Source organism: Corvus kubaryi, unplaced genomic scaffold, assembly GCF_017639235.1.
Source record: "Corvus kubaryi isolate FWS band 111438036 unplaced genomic scaffold, C.kubaryi_AGA036_p1.0 66, whole genome shotgun sequence".
Taxonomy (NCBI): Eukaryota; Metazoa; Chordata; class Aves; order Passeriformes; family Corvidae; genus Corvus; species Corvus kubaryi.
The window spans coordinates 13,729,591-13,752,612 of NW_024582054.1; the positions used below are offsets into that span (position 1 = coordinate 13,729,591).

The following is a 23,022-nucleotide window of genomic DNA, read 5'->3' on the forward strand; positions in this document are numbered from 1 at the left end:
GCAACTGCTCTGAGCTTCAAGTGAAGCCAGCAGAGGGAACATGCCAGGCTACCTGATTACAAATGCCACATTTGGGCCATACCTTGAACACTCCATAGACTAAAATAGGGATTTAGATGGCGAGGGAGACCAGGCAAGCTACCACCTCTCTGGCAGAACTGCCCAGGCTGGCCTGTGGTGCTCAGCTGCACACTCCTCTGAGCTGAAACAATGAGAAAGCTGCCTCAGTTGGCTCCCCTGCTGCATGGAGTGGCTGGTGTTGAGGAGCACAACCAACGGGCACAGCACTGCTGCCAAATGCAGTCACACAGGCAGTCTCACACCTTAGTGAATAGAGACACATCCAGAAGTATCCTAACAGCTGCCATCACATGCAGGTCTCCATCAATGCCACCATCTCACTGCAGACATCACCTCATGGCCGCAGCCTTTGCAACATCACAAACCCAGGCATAAGCTGCTGGCATATTTTGAGAGCTGGGTTGTCAGTCATGCAATGTGACCACCCCACTGAGGTTTCAAACCCCCACCAACCACAGCAATGCCTCCTCTGCTCCCCAGTACAGGGTCCTACCTGGCAGGGAAGGATCTGTGTTTAGAGCAGTGGCATGCAAGAGGAGAGGACAACATATCAACCTGTGTTTGTACACACAAGCACACTAACATCTCCATCTCAAAAGGCCCTCTGTTTCCCAAGACACAACAACTGCAAGGTGAGGGGCTGGCTGCCATCTAACGAAACCTGCTGCAGAGGCATTAAGCAGAGGAAACCTCAACACTGGCCGCAGGGAGGTCACTCATCTCCCCCATAACACAGTGAGAAAACAAGCATATTTGATGTTTCATTTCCATTTTGTTGACTAGCAACACCCACCCCCTTCACCAGACTGCCAGCTTCAAAGCCCTGAAAAAACACTTTAGCCTATTCATCCTCACACCCACATGCACCCCTGGGAGTGGGGGGAGCCAGCTGCCTGCCCACTGCTCTACACAGGACATGGAGAGGGCTGGCAAAGCCTCTCTCATCCCAGGCATGTGAGTGGGGTGAAGAGTTTGTGGCTGAACACACACACACAGCATGAGAGGAACAGGGTGAAGAGATGTGTGTAGGGCTCTCATCTGAAGAAGTGAAGGCTTTTCATCTACAGCAGGTGGTCTCCCACTCATCCTGGGAACACTGGAGGTCTAAGACATATTTTAAGCTAAAATAATGGTTAAACACCCAACAGGATGCCCTGGCCTTTGGATCTATTACCTCATTGTGGTTAGGTCTTCTCACATCGCTCCATCCCCAGCCACACACAGGATTCCTGCACCTGCAGCACTCAATCCATGAGAGCTGAGTTGGGATGTAACCTTTGCTATCCACTCTTGAAGTCTCATCCCTGCCAAGGACCAGAGAATAAGCATCCTGGTGATTTTTAGTCTGTACTGTTCTGCACTGGCTCCATCCCTCCACTTGCTCACTAGCCAGAAGACTAGTGGCAGTCTGGGAACCAGGAGCACTCTTGGCCATGTAAGCATGATGCCTGATGGCAAAGCCAGTGCCTTCAGGAGTACCATGACCACAAATCTGCTCTACACCTCTCTCATGTGGCTTTCAATACCCACACCAGGGAGGAACAGGTTTCACAGACTCCTCATTGAGAAGGCATGTGGAGTGCTGGGCCTGCTTTGGCAGCACCTGAACTCCAGCTCTGAAACAGCACAGCTCCAAAGTCATGGAGAAGGCAAAGCTCCAGTGTCATTATCAACCTGTCATTATATCCCTGGAATAGTTTGGCACATTGCTTTTTAGAAAGCCATACCATTGAAAAATTACCATGGCCACCCTGCCAAGGCTACAGGCAACCTATTACATGCCCTGTCCTGATAGCCTCAGCCTCCAAGTATGTTACTCATCCTCCAAGGCCAACATTTGGCTCAGTTTTGCAGATGTGGGTCTGTTAACCATTCCCCTCAGCTCCCTCCCTCCCTCCGAATTCTTTCCAATTTGTCAAGATCTTTTCTGTCAATAAAGAATACCTTGACTAAGAGCAGGATCCCAGGGTGCACAGGAAAAAACTCATCTGACTTGGGTCTTTTGCCTCCAAAGTCCTAAGCACTCTCAGTCCCCCATATGCAACCACACGCATAACCCCCCACTGCCTAATTTGCTGTTCACTTCTATGCTGAAAAATCTCAGCCTCTCCTTCCAGATTTCTTCCTCCATGGAGGATATTTTTCCTTCAGCTGTAACAGATAATATTTTTCCAGCCTGAATGTCTTCTTAATTTCTGCCTAGATGTTTAGTTTCTGCCTAAATGAGAGCCTTCACGCAAGCGAGAAAAAATGAGGTGGTGTGGAGAGCAGGGTACCAATCCCACCGAGCACCAAGCACTCAGGGCAGCATTTCTCAGGATGCTTCTGAAGAACAGAAAAGAGAACAAGTAGATTTTATAGAGAGACTTTTAGATCTTCATTTCAACCACTTCTTGTATCAAATCAGCTTCAATTAATCCCTTGTTTCCTGCTACCACTGGTGATTTATGGGGAACACTCATAAGTAAAGAGAACAGCTTTGATTTTACTGAAGTACCAGTTTAAACCAAAAAAGGCAACACACAGTCAGGTATGAGAAACTGCAGTAATCCACATGCACAAGGGAGCTGAAAGCAAGATAGATGACAATCCTAATTCAGGCATTAGGAAAACTCTCCCCAGCATTTGATCATGTGGCCTTAGTGCTCTTCTAACAACTTTCTTTTTTATAGAACTGCTATATCAATTGTATTGTCATAAATGTCCCAAATGATCTATATATAGTATATAAAATAGGCTATAAACTGGATTTTCTGTACTACCTTACCTACCACATGTACAATGTATTTGCCCTGCACCCTGCTTGAATGGAGTGTCAGATTAAGCTGACAGTAGCAGCACACTTCTTTCAGTTAGAAGGAAAAGTGCATTTGAACTGCCTAAAGGCTGCATTAAGCTACAGGAATGGCTCCCAAGGAGGTGCAGAAGAACCAGGTCTAATGTAAAGACCATATTTGGAGTTTAAAAAAGGGGTCTGAAAGCCAGCTATTCTCCTGCTGCTCTGAAGGGTATGCAACCCCCTAGAAAGTAAATACATAAAACATATAAACCAGACTGGTGCTGACAGCTTTAAAACACTAGAAAGTAAAGCAACTGTATCTGGTGCCAGACTACAGAAGGTATATCATGTAATTTAAAAATAGGAGTATTTTTATATAAGAAAAATGGCACTTACACTCTTCTTGAGTAGCTTGAGTTTTTCCTTTAGGTTTCTCATCCAGTTTGCCACGGACTTTTGACTATGTCAAAGCAGGAAAGGGGCTGAGATCTGGAGCTTATGGAGATCTCATTGTTCTGAGTGACATATTTTTCTTTTCACATGTTCTCACCCAGACTGGCACTGGCTTTTTAGTTTCAATTTTTTAACAATGTCTCAGATATCTGCTCAAAGTTGGCTTTGGATCAAGGAACGTAAATGTTTGGCCACCTTGTGAAAATCACATTGCCAAAGGGAAGCACCTTAGAAAGCTGCAATTAGGGCTTATCTGCACTGACAAAATATGCCATTCAAGTAACAAGTATAAAGACACAGTAGTGGCACAAGGCCGGCAAATTGTGTTTTACCCTGGGAATTCAACGTCATGCACTATGGATCTCCTGGGCTGGTCCCATACCAAATGAAGTGGGAAAGCTGCCACAGCCCACGCCACAGGAATGCACTTAAAGAGGGAGATGCTTCTCATCCAGGGCTGGCTTTTATTTTCTCTGATATTTGGATATTAATAAATTGTAACACTCCTAAATGTGAATTGAGTGACAGTCACAAGTGAGCAGAAGATGCATTCAGTAGGTATGTAGCTAATATAGACCTCCTCCTAGTGCTACACATATGGTGGACAAACAGTCTGAAACACTTGTCAGCAACCCAAGTAAGGCAGTAAGCAAGCTCCCCATTTTCTCATAAATGTGGAAAGTTCAAAGCTGGCAAGAGAGGAGGCTCCAGATCCTGCTTTAACAATTAAGACAAATCTGCCTCTGTTTGGAGCAGCATCTTTAAAAAGCAAGTGACCTTGCAGTGAACTTTTTGTTCTATCTGCTAGTCCTCAATGACAACAAGCTCATCAAGCTGATTTTGCAAAGCCACAGTTCTCAATGTCGTGTTTTAAGTGGCCACCCCAGGGCAGACAGCTTTGCATCCACCCATGGGCTCCACTTCCCTTTGCAAAGGACCATGCTTGACATTTGACTACCACCAGAACAGGATTTTCAAATGAAAGAACGATTTTCAAATGGGGGGAAATTCACTTTCTCATCCAGCAACCTCTGCCACACACCCAAGATCCTCCCGTCTGCTTGCTCCCTGCTGTTCTAATCCTTCGCTTCCAGGAGAGAGAACAGAGATTTTGGCAGAACCTTCCTGCTGGCATGAGGTTCCCAGTGTTCCCAAGCCAGGAGCGCTTGCCACAGATCCTCAACGGCTGCATACAGCCCTTCCTCTCGTCAGGAAGGGAGGAGATGTCTCCTCCAGGGTGCTGCAGAGGAGAGTCTGAGATCAGAAATCAGCGGGCCAGGCATGTTGCAACTCAGCCTTCTTCCTTTTCCATCCTGAAAACACCAGGCAACTCCCAGCAACTGCCTTGCCTAAACAGAACCCTCTCAGAGGATGTTCCCTACCCTCAAGAGCTTAGCTGCATTAAACTGTCTCAGCACCTTACACCACAGCTATGTCCTTTTCCCTTGCCTGCATTACTGGGAAAATGCTTTGCAGGTCCCGGACATCTTGTCTGTGAAGAGGGAGGATGCCTTGCTTTGCAGGCAGCCATCATCCTGCACATACATCCCATCCACAGCTCCCTTGCACAGATGCTGTCACAGATCTATGCACAACACTCCTGAAGAAGGGACCTTCTCAGGTGGCAGCAACAGGACCCTGCACACACACTGCCCAGAGTCAAAGGCATCTGGTCATCCATCCTGAGGGTAAGGGGCAAGGGAACACTCCCTGCTAAATAAATATGAATTCTGCTGATACTCCAGCCTTAGGAAAATGAAGCTGTTTCCATTTAGCTTGGCTCCTGGGCTGAGGTGCAACTCCACCCGCACAATCATCCATCAGGGCTTTACTCCTCCAGGCAGAGATTCAGGCTGAGATCAAGAAGAGGGAGGATTTGCAGCCAGTCCATGCCGGGAGGGCCTCTAACACCCCCAGGATTTTGCTCTCCAGAGCACTCGCTGTTCCAACCAGCACAGAATGGGGGCCTCTCAGCTTCTGCAGCAGCTAAGAAGTCCCCACAGGCTCCCTCAGACACCTGCCTCCAAATCTCCACTGAGTGACAGACTGCTGAAGGGACTTGTCCCGGTGTCCTATCTGTGGCCATTGCAAAGGACGATAGTCAAATTCTGTTGCTGAAGCATGGGATAAAGTGATGTCCTATGGCCTCCATAGGGAGGGAAGGAGGAACAGCACAGCATGGTCCTTAATGGAGTCCTATTTCCTTGGGACAGTGCCAGAGGATTTAAGGTACGTTGGGCAGCTGGGCATTCAGCAGTCCCAGTTCAGCCATCACTAGACGCTGTGTCTGACTGACTGGACAAGAATGCTCTGCCAGTGCCTGCACATCCCTCCGTCCTCTGTGCAGAGCCTGAGGTCATCTTCCTTACTGGGAAAGCCTTCAACAGGTGCCGTATCTCCAAGGACACTGCTCTCCCTCCCCTCCAGTCCCTCCACACAGGGTGGCAGCACAGAGGGGTAGGAGGAGGTCATCACTGCAGGGAAACTCGTCAGCTATGCCCAGGATTGCAGGCACGTGAGAGGGCTGCATGCTCACTTGGGCAGCAAGCCCCTCTTAGAGCAGCAATCACAGGGGCTTGGCCACCTCTCCCTGCCAGCATCACCTCTGCCTTTCCTGAATTTGACTTCTATCATTTAGTCTTCCATTTGGGCACCAAGATACGTCAGCTTCAGTGAACTACTTGGTGCTAGTAAAATCTCTGCCAGTCGTTTGAGCCTCTCCAAAATTGTTGACAACCAAGGGTCTAGAAATGTTTCCAGCCCATGCATTGCCTCTGCTTCAAAAGAGACAGAGAGACAATAGCTACTGTAGAAGCAATAGGCACATTGAAAACAACCTGCAGGAAAACAGAAAAACAAAGGCCAAATTGCCCTCTCCTCAGGCAGCTCCAAGTGATGTTGACAGAGAAAGACAAAAGTTCAGAGAAGGAAAAACTGAAATTACCTCCTGGTTAAGCACCTGTAATTTGCTGTAATGTCTTCCTGACTATAACTGAGGGGCTCCTGCTGGAAGACATGAGAAAATTCTCTGCTTTGGTGGCTACCAACAAAACCAGTCTTTCTGGCCCAGCGGCTGAGTGAACAGCTCCAAGAAAGACAAGGGCTTTTAGGAGTGATGCAGCCTAACACTTTGCTCCCATGTTCACAGATTCTTACAGAAAAGTGGAGGTGGTCTAAAAAAAACCAAACAAACAATATGTGTGGGTTGTTGTACAGCAGCAGGCACTACTCTGAACTCTTCATCCCCAGCAAGCTGCTAGCACAGTAGCGTGCTCATCAGGGAAAGACATCTCTCCCATCTTTACTGCCTCATTCAGCAAAAACAGCTCCAGCTCCAGCAGGACATCACAAAACACAATGTTTTGTGAAGGGGTTGTAGCTCAGGTACAGGAGCATCTGAGGCAGGTGTGCTGAAGCGCTAAGTAATTTCTCACCCAAAAGACCAGATGATGCCACAGTTGTCATCCTGAGCTTAACACACTCCTCAGAGTCCCTCCTGCATGGACCTCTGAGCTCCAACAGCTCCACCGTTGCTTCTGTACCCAATATGCTGGCATCCACCTGAGTACCAAAATGACCAAAACCACAGCACAATGACTCAGAAATATAGAACAAATGGCTCAATAATTGCTGGAGTCTGCCAGGAGACATCTCTGAGTGTCACTGCTTTGCTAATACCAACACTGACAAGCACACCTCAGATTTATGTACTCTTCTGTGGGTACTACCTGGATATACTGCTCTAAACATATCCTCTTGGGAAAGAGATCTACCCACCAGTCTTCTGTCCACCCTGCTGCTACCATGAAGGCTATTCCCCAACAGGACAAGGGCAAACTGATGACCTTCACAGCTCTACTTCCTCATGGGATCATAATTAGCCGGTCCCATTCCTGTGTGTGCCAGGGAACTGTGACAAAGTGCTGGATACAAACTGAATCCCTTGGAGGGACAGTAGGACCTGACCCCCTTATGTCAGCTCCCACAGCCCCTGCAGTTTTTGTCAAGAGCCAAGTTGCCTGGTCTCATGAAGCAGAGACTGTGGCCCAACTGATCAAGGTGTTAGTTGCCTCAGAGATTGGCAGAGCATCCTGCCAGGAACCAGGTTTGACTTACACAGCTGGGACATGCCGTGGGATGGGCGCCTGAGCCCCTTGCGGGTAGGCATCCCGCCCTATTGTGCTGGTCCTCCTCCGGAGGGAGCTTGTGGGGGGCTGGAAGGCAGCAACGGCACCAGGCGGGTGGTACTCCTGCTCAGGAACAACTTCTTCACACCGGAAGCCCTGGAAGCCTGAGCGACAGGTACAGACCTGGGGGCGGCTGCAGGAGCCCTTGTTCTGGCATGGCGGGTCGCAGACAGCTGAGGAGACACAGAAAGGCAGTTAGTGGACATGGGACTTTAGCCCCATGGTGGTGACACCCAGCTGGGGCAGCACAACTGGGACAGTCCCATCTCATCTCTGCAGGCAGGTGACCTTCACAGTCTTGGTGTTACAACTGCTGTGGGCCCCTAACACGAGGTCACCTCCATTCTCCACACGGTTGTCTGCAGAGCCCTTCTCCAACCATACTCATTTCAGAAAGTTCAGAAATGAGCAGCATGGCCTGCAGATAGCACATGGCCTCCAGCATTGCCCAGAGTGCTCTGGACAGGAATAGGTCCTAATTCCCAAAGCAAGGGATTGCATGTTACCTTTAGTCCATTTTGGGGTCTGATTTGCACAGTGCCCCTGGCCTGTCCCCTCCAGTGCTTTTCAGCTTTCCTTCTGCAGCTGATTTTGGAGTCACTGTGCTTAAATTCCTCCACTGCTATGGGGACTTCCAGTTCATTAACCTTATGCCTCAATCACCCTCTGAGCCTGTGTGTGTTCCTAATTACAGCACATCAGCTTCAGTTTGCGCCCTGGGAGAAAAGTGCTATTAATTATACACAGGACCCTAACACTTCCCAAGTCAACAGATGCCAAATTGGGTTTATAACCCAGACAGCAGCAGCCAGGAATCCACAGATTGCTTCAGTAGGACCGGGCTCGTTGTACTGAGCAAGGGTAATTGAAAAGGCACTGGAAAACAGTGTTGTCCTTCAAAGAAAGAAGGTGCCAGCTGGTCAAAGGGCAATGAAACCTTGTTGGGCAACACAAGGTGGACTTCCAGCCACATGGAAACCCTGTGAATGGGTTTCAGTTCATGAAGCCACTGCTTCTGCTCTCCCAGGACTGTCCCAGGGAGGCTGCAGGGGCATCCCACCACCTTCACACACAGCTACTGGGCTTTTATGAACATGTCCCTCCCTTTCCGGCTGTGCTCTTCACTCCTGCGAGATACAAGCACGCCTGGGAGAAACACTGCTTCTGGACAACAAACACACAGACAGCTCCTTCCTTGTGTGCCATCCACACATCATCCTGCTGTCATCAAGTGAGAGAAGTCCTTATGCAGACAGTTGAATTCCTTTCACAGCAGTATAGCCCCCACAACCCTTCCCTCATCCCAAAACTAGCCTGCCATCAGCTTTTCCTAACTAGATCAGGGATATGCTCACTGGAATGCTTCATGTGACATTTATTACCATGTTAACATTCAGGAAGAGAGGGAGATCTCAAGGAAAAGGAGACCCCAACTCACGTAGGGCTATACAGGTTAAAGCCAGAGGTTTTGATGAAATCCCCCAGTAAAATAAATCAGCCAACACTGCAGTCTCTGGAACAGGGACAAGGTCCTAGTCAGGCAGGAATTAACTGTCTCTGGGAAGTCTGGCACTCCAGAAGTTGATGTAATTTATAATACAAAACTCAGCTGTGATTTAAATAGGCTGCCAGTCCCTACTGTTATCTCCCAATAAATGCCTGTTTTAACAAAGGCCACCAGCCCAGGAAGCCTGCCATTGAAAACAACCACTTCACATGCTGAAATACTGCAGAGCCACGATGCTGGGACCTGGAACCACAGCTGTTCTCACAGCCTCTCCCGCCAACATAGTCACCTTAGACTGTACCCTTCAGCAGGAGAATGGTGATAAGTGACCAGGCGCTCTAAAATGCCCCTAAGGTAGTTTACATAGAAAAGGGGAAGAAAGGAAGGGGATTAATCTTCTGGTCTCTTCAAGCAGGATGGAAGGGGAGCTGCCCTGGCTGAAATATTTCAGCTCTAGCATTAATCCCCTTCCTAGTTGCCTTTACAGACTCGGGAAGAACTTGAAAGAGCTTTAAAATTTGCTGGTTTTCACTCAGTTCAGCTGTATATAGGAGCTATATATAGGAGATCAGCAATATAAGGAGAGCAAATTGGTCAGTGGCAGCACTGCCAGTGACAAGTGTGTGAAATCACTATTCAGGCCCCCCAAACCATAACACTGACTGAGAAACAAGAGGGTTAAAATACATATATATATTTGAAATCTTCCTCTTTGCTTTCTGTTTTCTGACCTCAGGGGTCACTTTGAGATGTTGCTCCCCAACTCAGGGTACTATAAACAGTTTCTGTTAAGTTGACAGGCACTCATTTCTTCTCACTGAAGTCTTATGTAATCACCTGTTTCAGGAGCTGGAGATTAGGGAAATCAAAAACAGTAATCTCAAAACTCTTAATAAAAGACTTGGAGCACTGCTGAAGTATCACATTATAGCAAACCTAGTTTGTTCAAGAATATCTAGCAGTGCCCTCACAGATCAGGTCTGGTGCTGTCTAGTTTTCAGTGCATGAGGTAAGTCCTCCCAGCAAGGTCACACAGCAGGGATGACTGTGGCATGACTCTGACCACCCAGCTAGGCCTGTCAGAGGGGAATGCCACCATGTTCATCCTTGCACTGCTTTGCAGGCACACCTGGCCCAGGGTAGAGCAGTGACATGCAAGGTGACATTCAATTACTGAGTCCCTGCAGCTCTGCTCACACTCTTCATCTAGGAGAGTGATGTAGATCTTCACTGTAAGCAGGTCCTGTGCAGTTCCATTTAAAATTCAGGGGAATCTGTCCATCAGCTAGGCCCTCCATAGAAAACTGAGAAGGTGCTGAAGGACTTGTACCACTGGGGGGATTTAGTCCACTTTCTCATGGAAAAGTTATGTGTGTAAACTCAGTTCTAACTTATAGCTCTGACTGTGTGAGCACACCCAGAAGGGATGGACAATTTAACACAAGTGAGATCTGTACAGAGTGACAGGGAGGTAGATCAACAGCAATGCAGGAATAACAGAGAGGAAACAGAATTTCAGTGAAGAACAGCCAGGGTTCAAAAAACCCTATAGCCACCATTCAGAAGAAAGACAAAAGAAGAGGCACGTGAATGTCATTTTGCAGATGTGGAAAAGCCCCAGGTGCTAATGAGACTGCCTGAAGTCACACTGTGAGGCCACAGGGGAGCCAGAGACTCAGTCTGAAATCCCTGCACCTTTATGCACCATCTTAACCGCAAGACCATCTGTGTAAGGTTAGAAAGTGCATTAGTTTATTTAGTCCTTCCTGACATACTGATTAAAAACATTTCTTTTAAACTTTAAAATATTCACGCCAGGAAAAAAGCTCAAGCTGTATTCCCAGCCCAGGGTGCTATCTCTGGAAGCAGCAAAGAACCTTCATGAATAATGCTGATGAAAGTGGAGGCTGATAAACTGACACGGGGAGGCTGAGCATGATGAGCTAATAGGCAGCAGCTAAATTACTGACCAGTGTACACCGAAGCCACTGCAGCCCCTAAAATGTGGGCAAGAGGGCCAGCCTGTCACCGTCTTGTGTGTTCAGGTTTCTTCTCCACCAAACTAAGGACATAACGGCCAGAGTCTTAGTCCAGAACAAAGTTAAACAGGCAGGAGGTTGAACCCTTCAGGCCCATATTCAGATGCAGCTCACTATCCCTAATGGCCCCTTCTGTGAGAAGACCTCTGGAGCCTCACAGCATACAGTCCCTGTATGCAGCTCACTGTGATGACCTGGCAGAGTGTGGGTAGAAATCAAGCCTGCTGCAAATAGGCAAGGTCTTCCTCCTAAACTCCCTTAGCTCATTTCCACTTTCCCAGGAGATGTTGTTACTCCAAGGAAAGATATTTCTCTTTTTCATCTTCCCAGGCACAGACTGAAAATTCCACAATTCCTCACTGCAACTTTGGTCCTCAAATCTGGAACATACTGAGAGACACCTCCCTAAGGCTGGAGTTAAGTCATACACAGGGATGTTGAAAGAGTAAAGCGCCTAGAAAAGCACGGGTAAAGGAAGAAACCACCACCCTTGGTAGGTGAGAGGAAGTAGATTATGGCAACAATTTGACCTATCCTCTCTCCTGTACCCAGGCTCAAATCCTTGAAAACCAAGGATCTGTCCAGGACCTGAATGCCAATTCTTTCCATGCTTCACTCTTAAGAGGTTCCCTCTGGCTGCATTTCTACCCCACTAACTTCCTTTATATGCCACATATCAAAGACCATGGGAACAGACATTAAACAGCATTACAGTGCAGAAACTTAAGTGGGATGGGCTGTCCAGCTTGCCTTGGCAGCTTTAAAAACAGCTGAATGTCTCCAGCAGCTTGAACTCCAGCAGAAAAGCCCAGAGAGGGAGGTAGCTGGGAATGAAATTATGTTTACACATCACCAGTCTCCACCTACGTCCTGCCTGAACTTTACCATCCGCTGTCAGGGGGACACTGTCAGGCCCGATCATGTTGACACTGTCCTTTTAATGAATCCTTGGGAACAAGGGCTCAGCACCTGAGCAATCACTAGGCAGCCTGCGTGGCTGCAAGCCCAGATCTACTACTCCTACCAAAACCCCTAATGAGAGAAAGATGCTGCCATGGCTGGCCCCGCGCTGTGTTTACAGACGCTGTCTGGCAGCACAGCACGCTCTCTACCGTTTGGCTTCTGTCGGCAGGGAGAGGGAGAAGGGAGGTGAGTCAGCCCTTGGCCCCCTGCTCCCAAACAGCGATTGCTAATGCAATTACCCCAGCACGGCCAAAGCGCCGTGAGATCCCGGGGCAAGCAAAGCTGAGCCTCCTTCCCTGCTTAACATCTGGGCAGCTGCTGCTACTCAAGTAAAGGCAGATGCTCTCGGCTATTCTGGGTTGGGTGTTCCCACCCAGCCCGATGCCTGTGCTCCCTGTCCTCCCAGCTGACCAAGCACCGCAGGCAGCCCCGCACCTCCCTGGGATCAGGCAGGTGCACGGGGCCAGCAGTCCCTTGGGAAGGCCCACGGATGAGCTGCGGGGTGCAACCCTGTTATTGAGGGACAGGGGTCACAGCAGGGGTTAGTCTGTGGCTGCGGAGCTATTGAGGATGAAGATGACAGTTCGCTTGTCGGGTGTGCGTCGTACTGGTGCCTACTCAAACAACTTCTCTTCCAGTGCTGAGTCAGGGAGCCCACAACGACCGCAGCCCACAGGGCGGTACCAGGGCTGCCTGGATGAGCAGAACACTTAATACTTCCTCTGTGGGTAGGCAGGAGGGTCCTGGCCAGGCAGTTTTGCACTGCAGGAGCGCCCTGCACCTCACTGCCATTTTACATCCACGTGCTGCTCCACGCTCCATCCCCACCCATCCCAGCCCTTGTGCCAAATCCATTAATTGCTTTCCTTAGTAGCATTCAGATAATTTGCAGCCCTGATTCCCCGCTCAGCATCAGCAATGCTCACCCACATGAGCACTGGCCCAGTCTGCTGGTTCCCAGCTGCTGGGACTTTCACAGACCTATCTTTGCTCCAAGCAGGACAAGTGAGAGCCCAAGGCTCAAAATGCACACATAAATGTGCTACTGCAGTGCCCTGCCCCAACAAGATCCTGCCATGGATGGACACTAATAACAATAATGAAGTAAAACCACAATTACTTCACGTACTCAGACTTTGCCAGCAGACAGGAAGAGCTGACCTACACCCTGGCAGTCCCACAGCAATGTTGTGGCACTGCCTCCACAGACCCCATGATTTATCTCCTGCCCTGGCACAGTGCATGGGATATGTGTGGGGTCACAGCAGTACTCAAGGACTTTTTAGGGGCGCATCCTGAGATTTGCACTGGCTGAGACTGTCATACTCACGTTTGATGCAGCGGTTTGTGCCTGGAGCTGTGGTCCATCCTGGGCAACACTGTCTGCCACAGACATTTGGCCTAAGCAAAGAGACAAAGCAGCGTGGTTAGGAGAGGGGGAAGCTGAGGTCTTGCTGCAGCCATCACCTCTGAGTCACCCATAAAATTATTTCCTGCAGCATCTGATATTTCCTTCCAGATGGACCAGCAGCTGAGATCAAAACCAATGGGACAAGGGCTGAGTTGTTTAAGTGCTTGGAAAAGAAACCCCCAAGGATTGTGAATGCTGCAGTGTGAGCGATCCCTGAGAGAGTAGCTCCCTTTTGAACTGGCATTATGCTGGATTCCTGGCACAGTGCTCAGAGGAACCATTTTCCTCCTGAGAGCAACTGGAGGCCAGCAGCCAAAGATCATTAAAGATCTCATCATCCTTCGTGGTATTGGGGTGTAAATTGGGCCCGATTTCAACTTTGGTCATAGTATCTCGCCTCCGCAAATGTCCCGAGCTGCTTCAGCCGAAGACAACACTTCATTCTCCACCTAACTGTTGCTGCCTGTTGCTGTTCATTGCTCAGCCCTGCCCTGGGAGGGATGGCATGCCAGAAGCCTCACGGTGGGACGCTCCCCAGCTTGCCCTCCCTTTGCAAGCACCCCGGTCCTGCATTTGTTATCTGTCTCTAGCGCAGTGACCCAGGGGGCTGAGGACTCTCTGGTGCTATGAAATTTGTGTCTACCTGATGTGCACAGAGCTACACTAATTCCAAGATGCTCAAATAATTTCCATGAGTGTTGAACCCAGGATTTTGTTGCAGCAACTTTTTGAGTGCCCTTATATAAGTGACATCCTCCCCACCTCTCCTTTCTTATGTGTTTTCAGGTAGGGATGACTGACAACATACAGCTATCATAGATGGTGCTGGGCCTCTAAGAGGTGCTCTGCAATGCCCAAGCAGGCAGCTAACGCCGCTTCCTCTGGTCACATGTCATATTTAAGTGCCTATAATGAGAAGGAATAACAAGTTCTAGGGTGCTCTCCAAGAGTATTACTCATCATGGAAGGAAGATTTTAGGAATAGGTAACTTTTGCATGTCTAGGTAGACGAGAAAGAGCAGTTGTGACAAGATAGAAAGTTAGAAACAGCCTGAAAGCTCTGGAAATCTTCTGGAAATGAAGTGGGGAGTATGGTTTATTTCTAATGCTGGACAAGGCAGTGGGAGCTGCTGATGGAATTTACACGAACCACAGTAACATGCACATTTGTCTTCTGGGTTGACTTTAACATGAACACAGTAGGGTCAGAGGAAGATCCTGCTCTGAAATGGCATCCTCCTGACTCCTGCATCCACATGGCATGAGATGAGACTCCAGAACTGCCAGGGCTCAAGCTGTGGGGCTCACGTTTTAGGAGAGCCAAGGACAGTGGGTGGCAGGTATTGTTCTGGTGCTCACAAATGAAGCGGCCTGTAGAGGTACAATTACTCCTCGTGGGAAAGAGAAGTGGTCTGAGAAGCCACATCATTTTTAAAGTGTTATATAGTCCTTCAGGATCAATGTTTTATTAATCTGGGCAGATTTTTATAGGGAGAAAGCACTTAAATTCCCTTGGTGTGGCTTCCTGCAAGCAGAACAAGCCGAAGTAATTCTAGCACCCACTCATATCTGCTCTGGCAGGGCAACAGTGCCAATTTCCAGCATTTTGGCTGTCAACCCGAAGAGATGTATGAGTCTGTTCTTTAAGACATCTTCAGAAAGCATCCAGTGAAAAAAAAATCCTTCCTTTATTTACTGCATAAGAGCCCACAAGGCCTTTAACATTTTTAAGGTGTCCTGATCAGTAAAAAGAGAAAACCATTGAGCTGGAGCAGGTCTTTGGGTAATTAAGGTTCAGTGAGGGCCTCTACTCCAAGCAGCAGCATAAGCATCTTTGCTTAGACTGTCACAGCTCGCATTCTTCCTTTGGCACAGGTGAAACACACCTCATAAGTCATATTCAGTCTGTTCAATGAGCAAACTCCTTGCCCTTTCCCACCTCAATTTATCCAGATAATCATGTTTCTTGTAGGCAAAGGCAAAATAGCTACTTTTTCCAGAGAAGCTGTTTTGGCCTTGAATCATACTATTAGTTCTTCACGGGATTAAAGTTTAACTTTTATCTACATCTCTCACAGGCATGCTGGAGGGACCATGTTGGTAGCTGCTGTCAATGCCAACATCAAGCCAGAGGTCACAGGAAGAAAGACACGAGATTACAACAGACAGGGGCCCAAGCCTGAGCAGACAAAATCACTCCTGAAGTCATGAAGCCCCTGTTGGGTTCAGCACAAACCTCTCATTAATAGAACCACTCTGTGTCACTGCCAACCCCAGACATGAGTTGCCAGCCCCGGCTGAAGGGAGATGCCAGCACCAACCAGGGCAATGCTCCTGGAGGGAGGACAGCCCAGCACATGCAGAGGGGAGCAACCTGGCAGGGGTTGAAGGAGTACCTGGATGGGAATGTTCCTTCCTACCATAACGTCCTGAATGAGGGAATGGGAAGAGATGGAGGCAAGGAGGACCTCCAAGACTGGAAGTGAGCAGTTGGAAGGAATGACATGTAGGTAGTACTGGAGGGTAGAGAAGAACCACAACAATTTCCTGATGAAAGCCCAGTGAGCAAGACCTCACAGAGCATGAGGCACAGGTAAGCAAGAGCATCAGCTGCAGGAAAATAGCTGTGGGAGCTTTGCTGCCTGGGACGCATTCCTGAGCACGTCTGGTTCTACTTAAAGCATTTTGTTGTCATTTGCTGGTTCGAACACCATGCAGTTTGTACTGACTTACAAAGAATTCAGAATGAATCCCATGAAGTTTAAGGAGCATGGCATGGTTACAACATTGCAGGATGGTGCTTGAGAGAGAGTGGTGGCCTCCACATCCATTTGTCCGGCTGCATATGACACCACCAACACTTTAGGCAAAGATGTGTCTCAAACATGAGCCCCTTGTGGGGCATGTCCAGCCCTGGGCCTCTCCATCCAGCGCTGCGTCTGGAGAACAAACAAGTGGCAGGGTCCCTCCAGGTCTTGTGTCACCACAACGGAGGTGACCCCTGAGGAGCTACCTGCAGACACTTAGCAGCCTCTGATCACCCCTCATCACACAGGGAACAAGGGCTTCCAAGGCAGCAGGCAGAGCTGCCAGGCAAGACGACCTGCAAGAGGACCTGCCAGGCAAGAGGACACACCAAGCCCCTGGCAGACCTAACAATGGCCTAAGCCAGAACCATGTTCATAACTTTGAAGCATTCAGCAGCTGCCTGAGCTTAACATCCAGCTGTTCTCCTGCTTACCCACCCCTTGGAACAGGAAGCACAGCAGCAAGGAAATGGGAGGACGACTCTCACCCTCATCCAGGGCAGCTTGGGCTGCAGAGGGACCAGAGAATGGGTGGCCATGTGGAGGGGTCAGCAGCTCTCCCAGCTGGAAGGAAACTCAACACGGTCACAGATCAGAGCAGAAGGGAAGATATGTCCTCACATGGGTCTTGCAAGCTGAAGTTCCACTGAACCTCATACTAGGTCATGCTCCATGGGATGCCCTAATCCCAGCCCCAACACTGATGCCAAAACAAGCCTTCAGCAAACAATTGGTCTTTCCTATCTCTGTCTCCTTACCAGTGGAATAGGTTAATTAATGTATTTGCCTTCCTAAGGGTCAGGTCACCTAGCACATATCCTGGGAAATGAAACATTGCTGAGAACATTCAAAGGCACTGAGACTTGATTGCCTGTAACACTGTACTGCTACAGGGCTCATGGGACACTTAACACCTTCCAAAACAGTCCCTAGCTCGGCTCAGACCAAAGCAGACAGAGACCATTTCCAGTAGCCAGCTCACCCTTTTTGGAGAGAAAGGGCATCGAATAACTCAGACAGCTAAATAGCCACAGTGCCAGAGAAAACCCTAAGGCATTCCTCATTCTGGGAAAATGCAGAGTGAGGCACTGGACCCACATCTCAGCCTCTGCTTCAAGTGCCAGCTAGACCCTGAGGTCTCCAAAGAGCACAGGCAGCAGTAAGCAACTGCAAACCAAGCTTGTTCTTCATTCTGTGGCTAGCATGCACCATCCGTGCCCGGGTATAATCCCTGGCATGTTGAGCTTGGTGCACAGGAGCTCCCAGGCACTATTCACTGGCCTGCTCCTTTTATGAGATAGGTATCTCCTTGATACTCCCTACAGAACTGAAGCCAGTGCCATGAAGCCTCCAGAAGTACCATTCATAGCCCTGACTGGATGCACTGGCACAACCTTTGACTTGAGCAAAGGAGCTGCTGCAAGCCACTCCGTCATCCCCTCCTTTGCTGCTGCAGCCAGAGGCCACCATCAGGATCACACTCGGGCTGATCAGGTGTTATCTTAAACAAGAACCAAGCAACCATAACAGGCACCAGGGGAGGGAAAACATTAAAACAGTAGTAAGATCATGGCTTTTACAGCAATGATCACATACTGTTTCTGAAGCATTCAGTAGAACCCTTTTTTTCACCACTTATTTTAATAGCAATCTATGCATCATCTTTCAGCTTCACACAGAACTCTGTGCTGCCAGATATACTGACTCCATTCAGGCCACTTACAGCATCCTCACAGGAGGCCAGAAGGACCATTAGATCATCAGGTCTGCCTTTCTACTGCAGGAAAGTGAACTTCATCCAAATGCGTATGAAATATTTGCAGTCAGACCCAGTGAAGAACACTAGCAAAAGGCTGTTGGCATCGATGAGTCACTGAAAGCCCTCTGCCAAGTCCACATCAGCATTAACTGCCTCTGCTCCTGAGCAATCCTATAGACACATTGCAGCAAGAACCTATATGCCGCAAAGCCTGGGTAAAGCAGGATTATACAGCCACAGATGGTGTCTACAACAACAGTTAAATGTGAACTGGGGTGCAGAATGCCCAGAAAGAAAATGGGAGGGAGAAAGAATGAGTATGGGACTCTCTGCCTGCTACCTGGGAATCTGGAAAGGCATCACATGCAAGAGCTGAGATTTTAGACCAAAATAATTGCATAAATAAATAGCACCGGGCTTTAGTGTGTCTGCAAAGTTACCTGAGTAAGGGATAATGAAGGTTGTCATACTTGAGACTAGCAGGAGTTCAGTGTAAATAGCAGAACAGAAAATATCCCACCTAGCAAAAAAATGGAACATCACAAACTGAAGTTTTTAGGGGCCCTGAGTTTCCTGGATGAAAACGTGTCTGGTGCAGCAAGGGGCATAAGAAGATGGATGAGGTGGAAGGACACAGTCTCACAGAACAGCTGGAGGCAGCAGCAGCTAGCTTTCCATGAGGAGGAGCAACACCATGTGGTTCCACATGGACAATTATTTCAGCTAGGCTTTCTCTTAAGCTCCAAAGACAGTAGGTTATAGAGAAGCTTCAAAAGTGCCACTTTGGACTCCAGAACAGACAGAAAGCCATTACAGGCCCTTTCCAGAACTGAAGATCTTGGGGACTGGAGAAAGCTCTGTATCCCCAGCCTTGATCTTCCAGTGCAGAGCAGAGGCAGAAAGTACAGCAGAGCCTGCATGAGAAACACAGCACTAGAACACAGGTCTTCCTTCCTTTAAGCTTGGAGGCAATGGCACTCTCAGATATGGATGATAACAGGTAAACTGTGTGTAAGTGCTGGACCAATCATCCCTGTTTACACCGTGGATTAAGGGATGAAAGCTACCTGCAAAAAGGTTCAGTGCTCTTCTGAACACAGTGTGAACCTTGGGGCTGCCCGCATGCTCCTGAGAGCAGCACAGGCCAGCTGTTGTCACCAGAAGCAGCTGCAGTCTGAAAACAAACATGCTACGTATCAGATGACTCAAATTCAACCAAACTGCTACATGACCCCAAAGCAACACTGACAGCATTCCAACTGCAGAAAGGGTAAAATCTTTCTGAGCCCAAAAAAGTCAAAATCTGACTGAGTGGGACTGGATCTTCCCAAGACTCCTTCTCTGGGTGGCTGACAAGCCAAGATAATGAACGGGGTAAGCTTAGAACCTATATGCCTTGCTGTTAGTGATACTTTGTGTATCAAACATAATGGAAGTAGAGCAAACCTGGTGCTTCTGTGGATCTGTTGAAGGAAAGAGCAGAGTGGCACAGAAAATATTTCTGTCTCAAAACTTTGCAAGGAGATGAGTAGGGGAGAGAGAAAAGTCAGAAACAGACCTTTTGTGTTCTAGTGAAGCTCCCCACCAGATGATAGCAGAAGACATTTCTGCCTATGTCAGAGGGCTGTGAGCCCAGAGCCTGCCCCCATAATCCCCCTAGCAAGGCTTATATGAGAGAGGACACACACAATGCCACATGGGTTGGCCGAACTCCTGCTCGATGGTTTTGGTAGCCCTGCCCAGGTGGCAGAGGAGCTAATCTTGAAGGGCATCAGCCACGGGGGAGCAGCGGGGGAACTGCAGAGGAAGGGGCCCTGGGCTGAAGAGTACATCAGCCCTGCGCCAGACGTCCCGCTCGCAGGCTCCCCTCACAACAGCAGCTGGCCTCGCCATTTGATATCCCCTCCACCTCCACAGGGCTGCAGCCAGAGACTGGAGCTGGAAGCAGACCTGCCAGGCAAGTCATAGGAAGCCTCCTTCGGCGGAGCCAACTGAAGCCATGGGAAGCTGCGGCGTGGAGTGCTTACAAGGGGCCCATTATGGGAGGAAGGAGCCAAGAGGGCAGGTACCTGCAGCAAGAGCGGCAGCCGACACACTCCGTCCCTCAGAGCCAAGCAAGCCACTCCAGCCTCTCCACCACCTAAATCATACTACATCCCCATCGGGAGTCCCTCACCCTCCACGCCTCCCAGGACGGCCGTGGGCAGCTCCAGAGGGCAGCTGGGACACTCTGCCCGCTGCCGCGCAGCTGTCTGCCAGCCGAGGCCCTGATCTGCCAGAAGGGCATTACATCCGAACACTCCCGAACCACACACCCCCACGACTGGCAGACGGCGGCCCGGCGGCCCACGCACACTCGGATTACACGCCACGGCTGCGCGCACACCGACACACACCGTGCACCCGCGAGTGGCTGGGAGCGGCGCGGCCGCAAGCGCGGGACAGACGCGCCGCACGACAGCGAGCATCGAGTGGGTTCCCACGCCGCTCCGGACCCGGTCGCGGTCGCATCCCGCGGGGGACGTGGCAGCGCCGGGAGCGCCCGTGGGATGGAAAAGGGGATGCAGCACGAGGCTCGGGATGGGACCCAGCCCCTCCGTCCGGGGCTCCCCAGCGCCGGGACCACCGGGGCTCACGTTACGCACCCCCAGCAGGATGCCCCCCGGCCGCAGCACTTACCCCGCCATCCTCCCTCTACCGCTTGGCTCCTTCGCCCGGGGCACGACTCGCGCTTTCAGCCCGCTGCCCTGGCGCTGGCGGGAGGAGTCCTGCCTGTTCCTCTGTCCCGCGCCGGGACCGAGCCCGGCATCGCCCCCTTGGCCCCGGGGCGTGGGCAGCCTGCGGTCGGGACGCTGCCTCCGGCCGTCGGCATCGCTCGGGCTCCCCGCGGCGGCCGCCGAGCCGCGGTCCACGTGGAGGGCGGCGGGGAGGGGCCGTGACGGTGGAGGGGACCGGGACGCTGGGGACAGGCTGTGCGCCGTGCCCACCGCCCCCAGGGCAGCCCCCCGGCTCCGCAGCCGCGCCGCCCCCCCGGTCCCCGGCTCCAGCCTAGCCGCCGAGTCCGGCCGACAGCGAGCGAAGCCCAGGAGGACGGCGAAGGTGAGCGGGAGGAGGCTGGCGGCAGCGCCCCGCATGGTGTCAGCCGGTGGCGGGGCAGACGGGCGGTGCGGAGCGCTCAGCGCCCGGCTGGCATCCCCCGGCGGGCGCGGGGCAGCGGGGACCGCCGGCTCTCCGCCCCCCGCTCACCGCCCCATCCCGTTCCGGGACTCCGACGAGACCTGCCGCCCACCGGGGCCGGGGAGGCAGAGAGCAGTGCTGAGGCAGGGGCGAGGGCTGCCGGGCGGCCGCCGCAGGAGGAGGAAGAGGAGAAGGGCGGCCGGCCCCGCTCGCCGGGCTGCCAGCGAGATCCAGCGCTCCGCAGGCAGCTCCAAGCACCTTCGCGCCTGCCTCTGGCACTGGCAGCGCCTGGAGGGGATGGAGGGTTTTATTTTTGGAAACCTCCCCCTTTGTGTCTTTTTGATGCTGACATCCCCCCTCTCCAGAGGACACGGCTCGGCCCCCCTTCTTAGGAGAGGAGACATTCCAGCAACACCCACTTTGGCAAAGGGAAACAAACTACAACAGAGAAGCCTTAACCCCTGCCTGGCCAGGGAGACCCGGCCGCCGCCGGCCCGGCAGCCGGCCTGCAGCCCCCCGCAGCCCGCCCCGACGCCCGGCCCGCAGCGACCCGCCGGGCCCCGCCGCAGCTGGGAACACTCTGGGAAGGTGGAGCGGCCCCGGCTGTGGGGTGCACGGAGCAGAAGACACGGATGCCAGAGGAATACACCGCTGCCCCTCAGCGTCTGGGGACTTCTGGAGCTGATCTGGATCGCATCTGTCAGGAGAAAGGCACGGCAATGGGAAGAGCCTTGTTGGCTATCCCATGCTGGCTCCAGAGCTGTTAGATCCTCTCAACCCCATTCAGGCTTTATAATCGTCCTTGTATAGGTCCAGGCTAGAAAAGGACCAGGTCCTTCAGCCTGAGAGATCTTTCAGGAGACATATTCCAGGAGCTTACAGTCCGTCCTTCCTTCCCCCCATCTGTCTCTGCCTGAGTATCAAGAGGTCGAGGGAGGACTTGAAATGACTGCTTTGCTTTATATGCACTGAGAAAGACAGAGAAGAGTAGGAGGAGGGAGAACAGGGGCACAAATCCCCTTTCAACCACACACATCAGCCTGACCTTGTGCTCTGCCACATCTCTACAGCTCTCTGTTGCTCTTGGCTGTCTTGGGCAAGGAGCAAATCCTCCCACTGGAGTGCAGACACTGTCCTTTATTTGGGGTGAGCTCATTCCAACTCACAGAAGCATTGGTGACCTTGGTGGGTGGCTAAAGGCCTCTTGCTGCATCTCTACATGCAAAGAGGCAGAGGAGGGCACCACGAATACGCACCGGAAGGAGATCCTCACTGGATTCTGTCCCTGCAGTGGGTCCTGTGGTGACCCTGAGTGCAGCAGCTGGATGTCTGCAGGAGAACACAAGGAACTCTGTGTGTGCACAGAGTGATCCTTTGGGTGCACCTTTATGCCTTCCAGCAGCCCGCAGGGTAGGGGCTCCTTCAGCCAGATGCTGCAGCTCAGCTGCTGGGTTTAAAAGGCAAATTGTCCTATCAGTCCATGATTTCATCTAATTTCTTTTGTCTCTTTTGATGTGTGGGGTGACTGCAATATAGACTACTGGCTCCCCTTCTGTGCCCACTGCTCCCCCAGCCCATTACAGCCTCATCCCACTGATGCTCCTCTCCCTTCAGCCTCTCCTACTACAGGTGCTGCCTTCCCTGGTCCTCAGCAAGTTGTCTGCTTTCCAACAGCTTTGTGGCAGAGGGGTCTGTCTAGCTCCCCCAGTTCTATCTCCAGCAGTTGTGCTCCTAAAGACTCTCCTATTTGAAACCAGTGGATCCATCTCCCTTCTTCTCATTGCTCCTCGACTTTTAGGCTTTCTCAGACCACAGCCACCCACTTCTTGGGATGGGAGCGCTGCTGCCTACCCTCCAGT

General features: G+C 50.8%; 1 protein-coding gene across 3 annotated transcripts in view; it reads right to left on the bottom strand.

The window, feature by feature from the left end:
- Positions 1-21,491, bottom strand: part of LTBP2 (latent transforming growth factor beta binding protein 2) — a 68,923-nt gene extending 47,432 nt beyond the window's left edge. The window contains exons 1-3 of one of the 3 annotated variants that reach the window (XM_042047144.1): positions 20,666-21,491; positions 13,340-13,410; positions 7,430-7,673 (exon numbers count right to left, since the gene is read on the bottom strand). In XM_042047144.1, the coding sequence (XP_041903078.1) occupies positions 7,430-7,673; positions 13,340-13,410; positions 20,666-21,120 (770 nt within the window). In that variant the 5' untranslated portion in view covers positions 21,121-21,491. The remainder of the gene's footprint in view (positions 1-7,429; positions 7,674-13,339; positions 13,411-20,665) is intronic. The other 2 variants (XM_042047143.1, XM_042047145.1) reach the window with 2 other exon arrangements.
- Between the last annotated feature and the right edge of the window lie 1,531 nt (positions 21,492-23,022).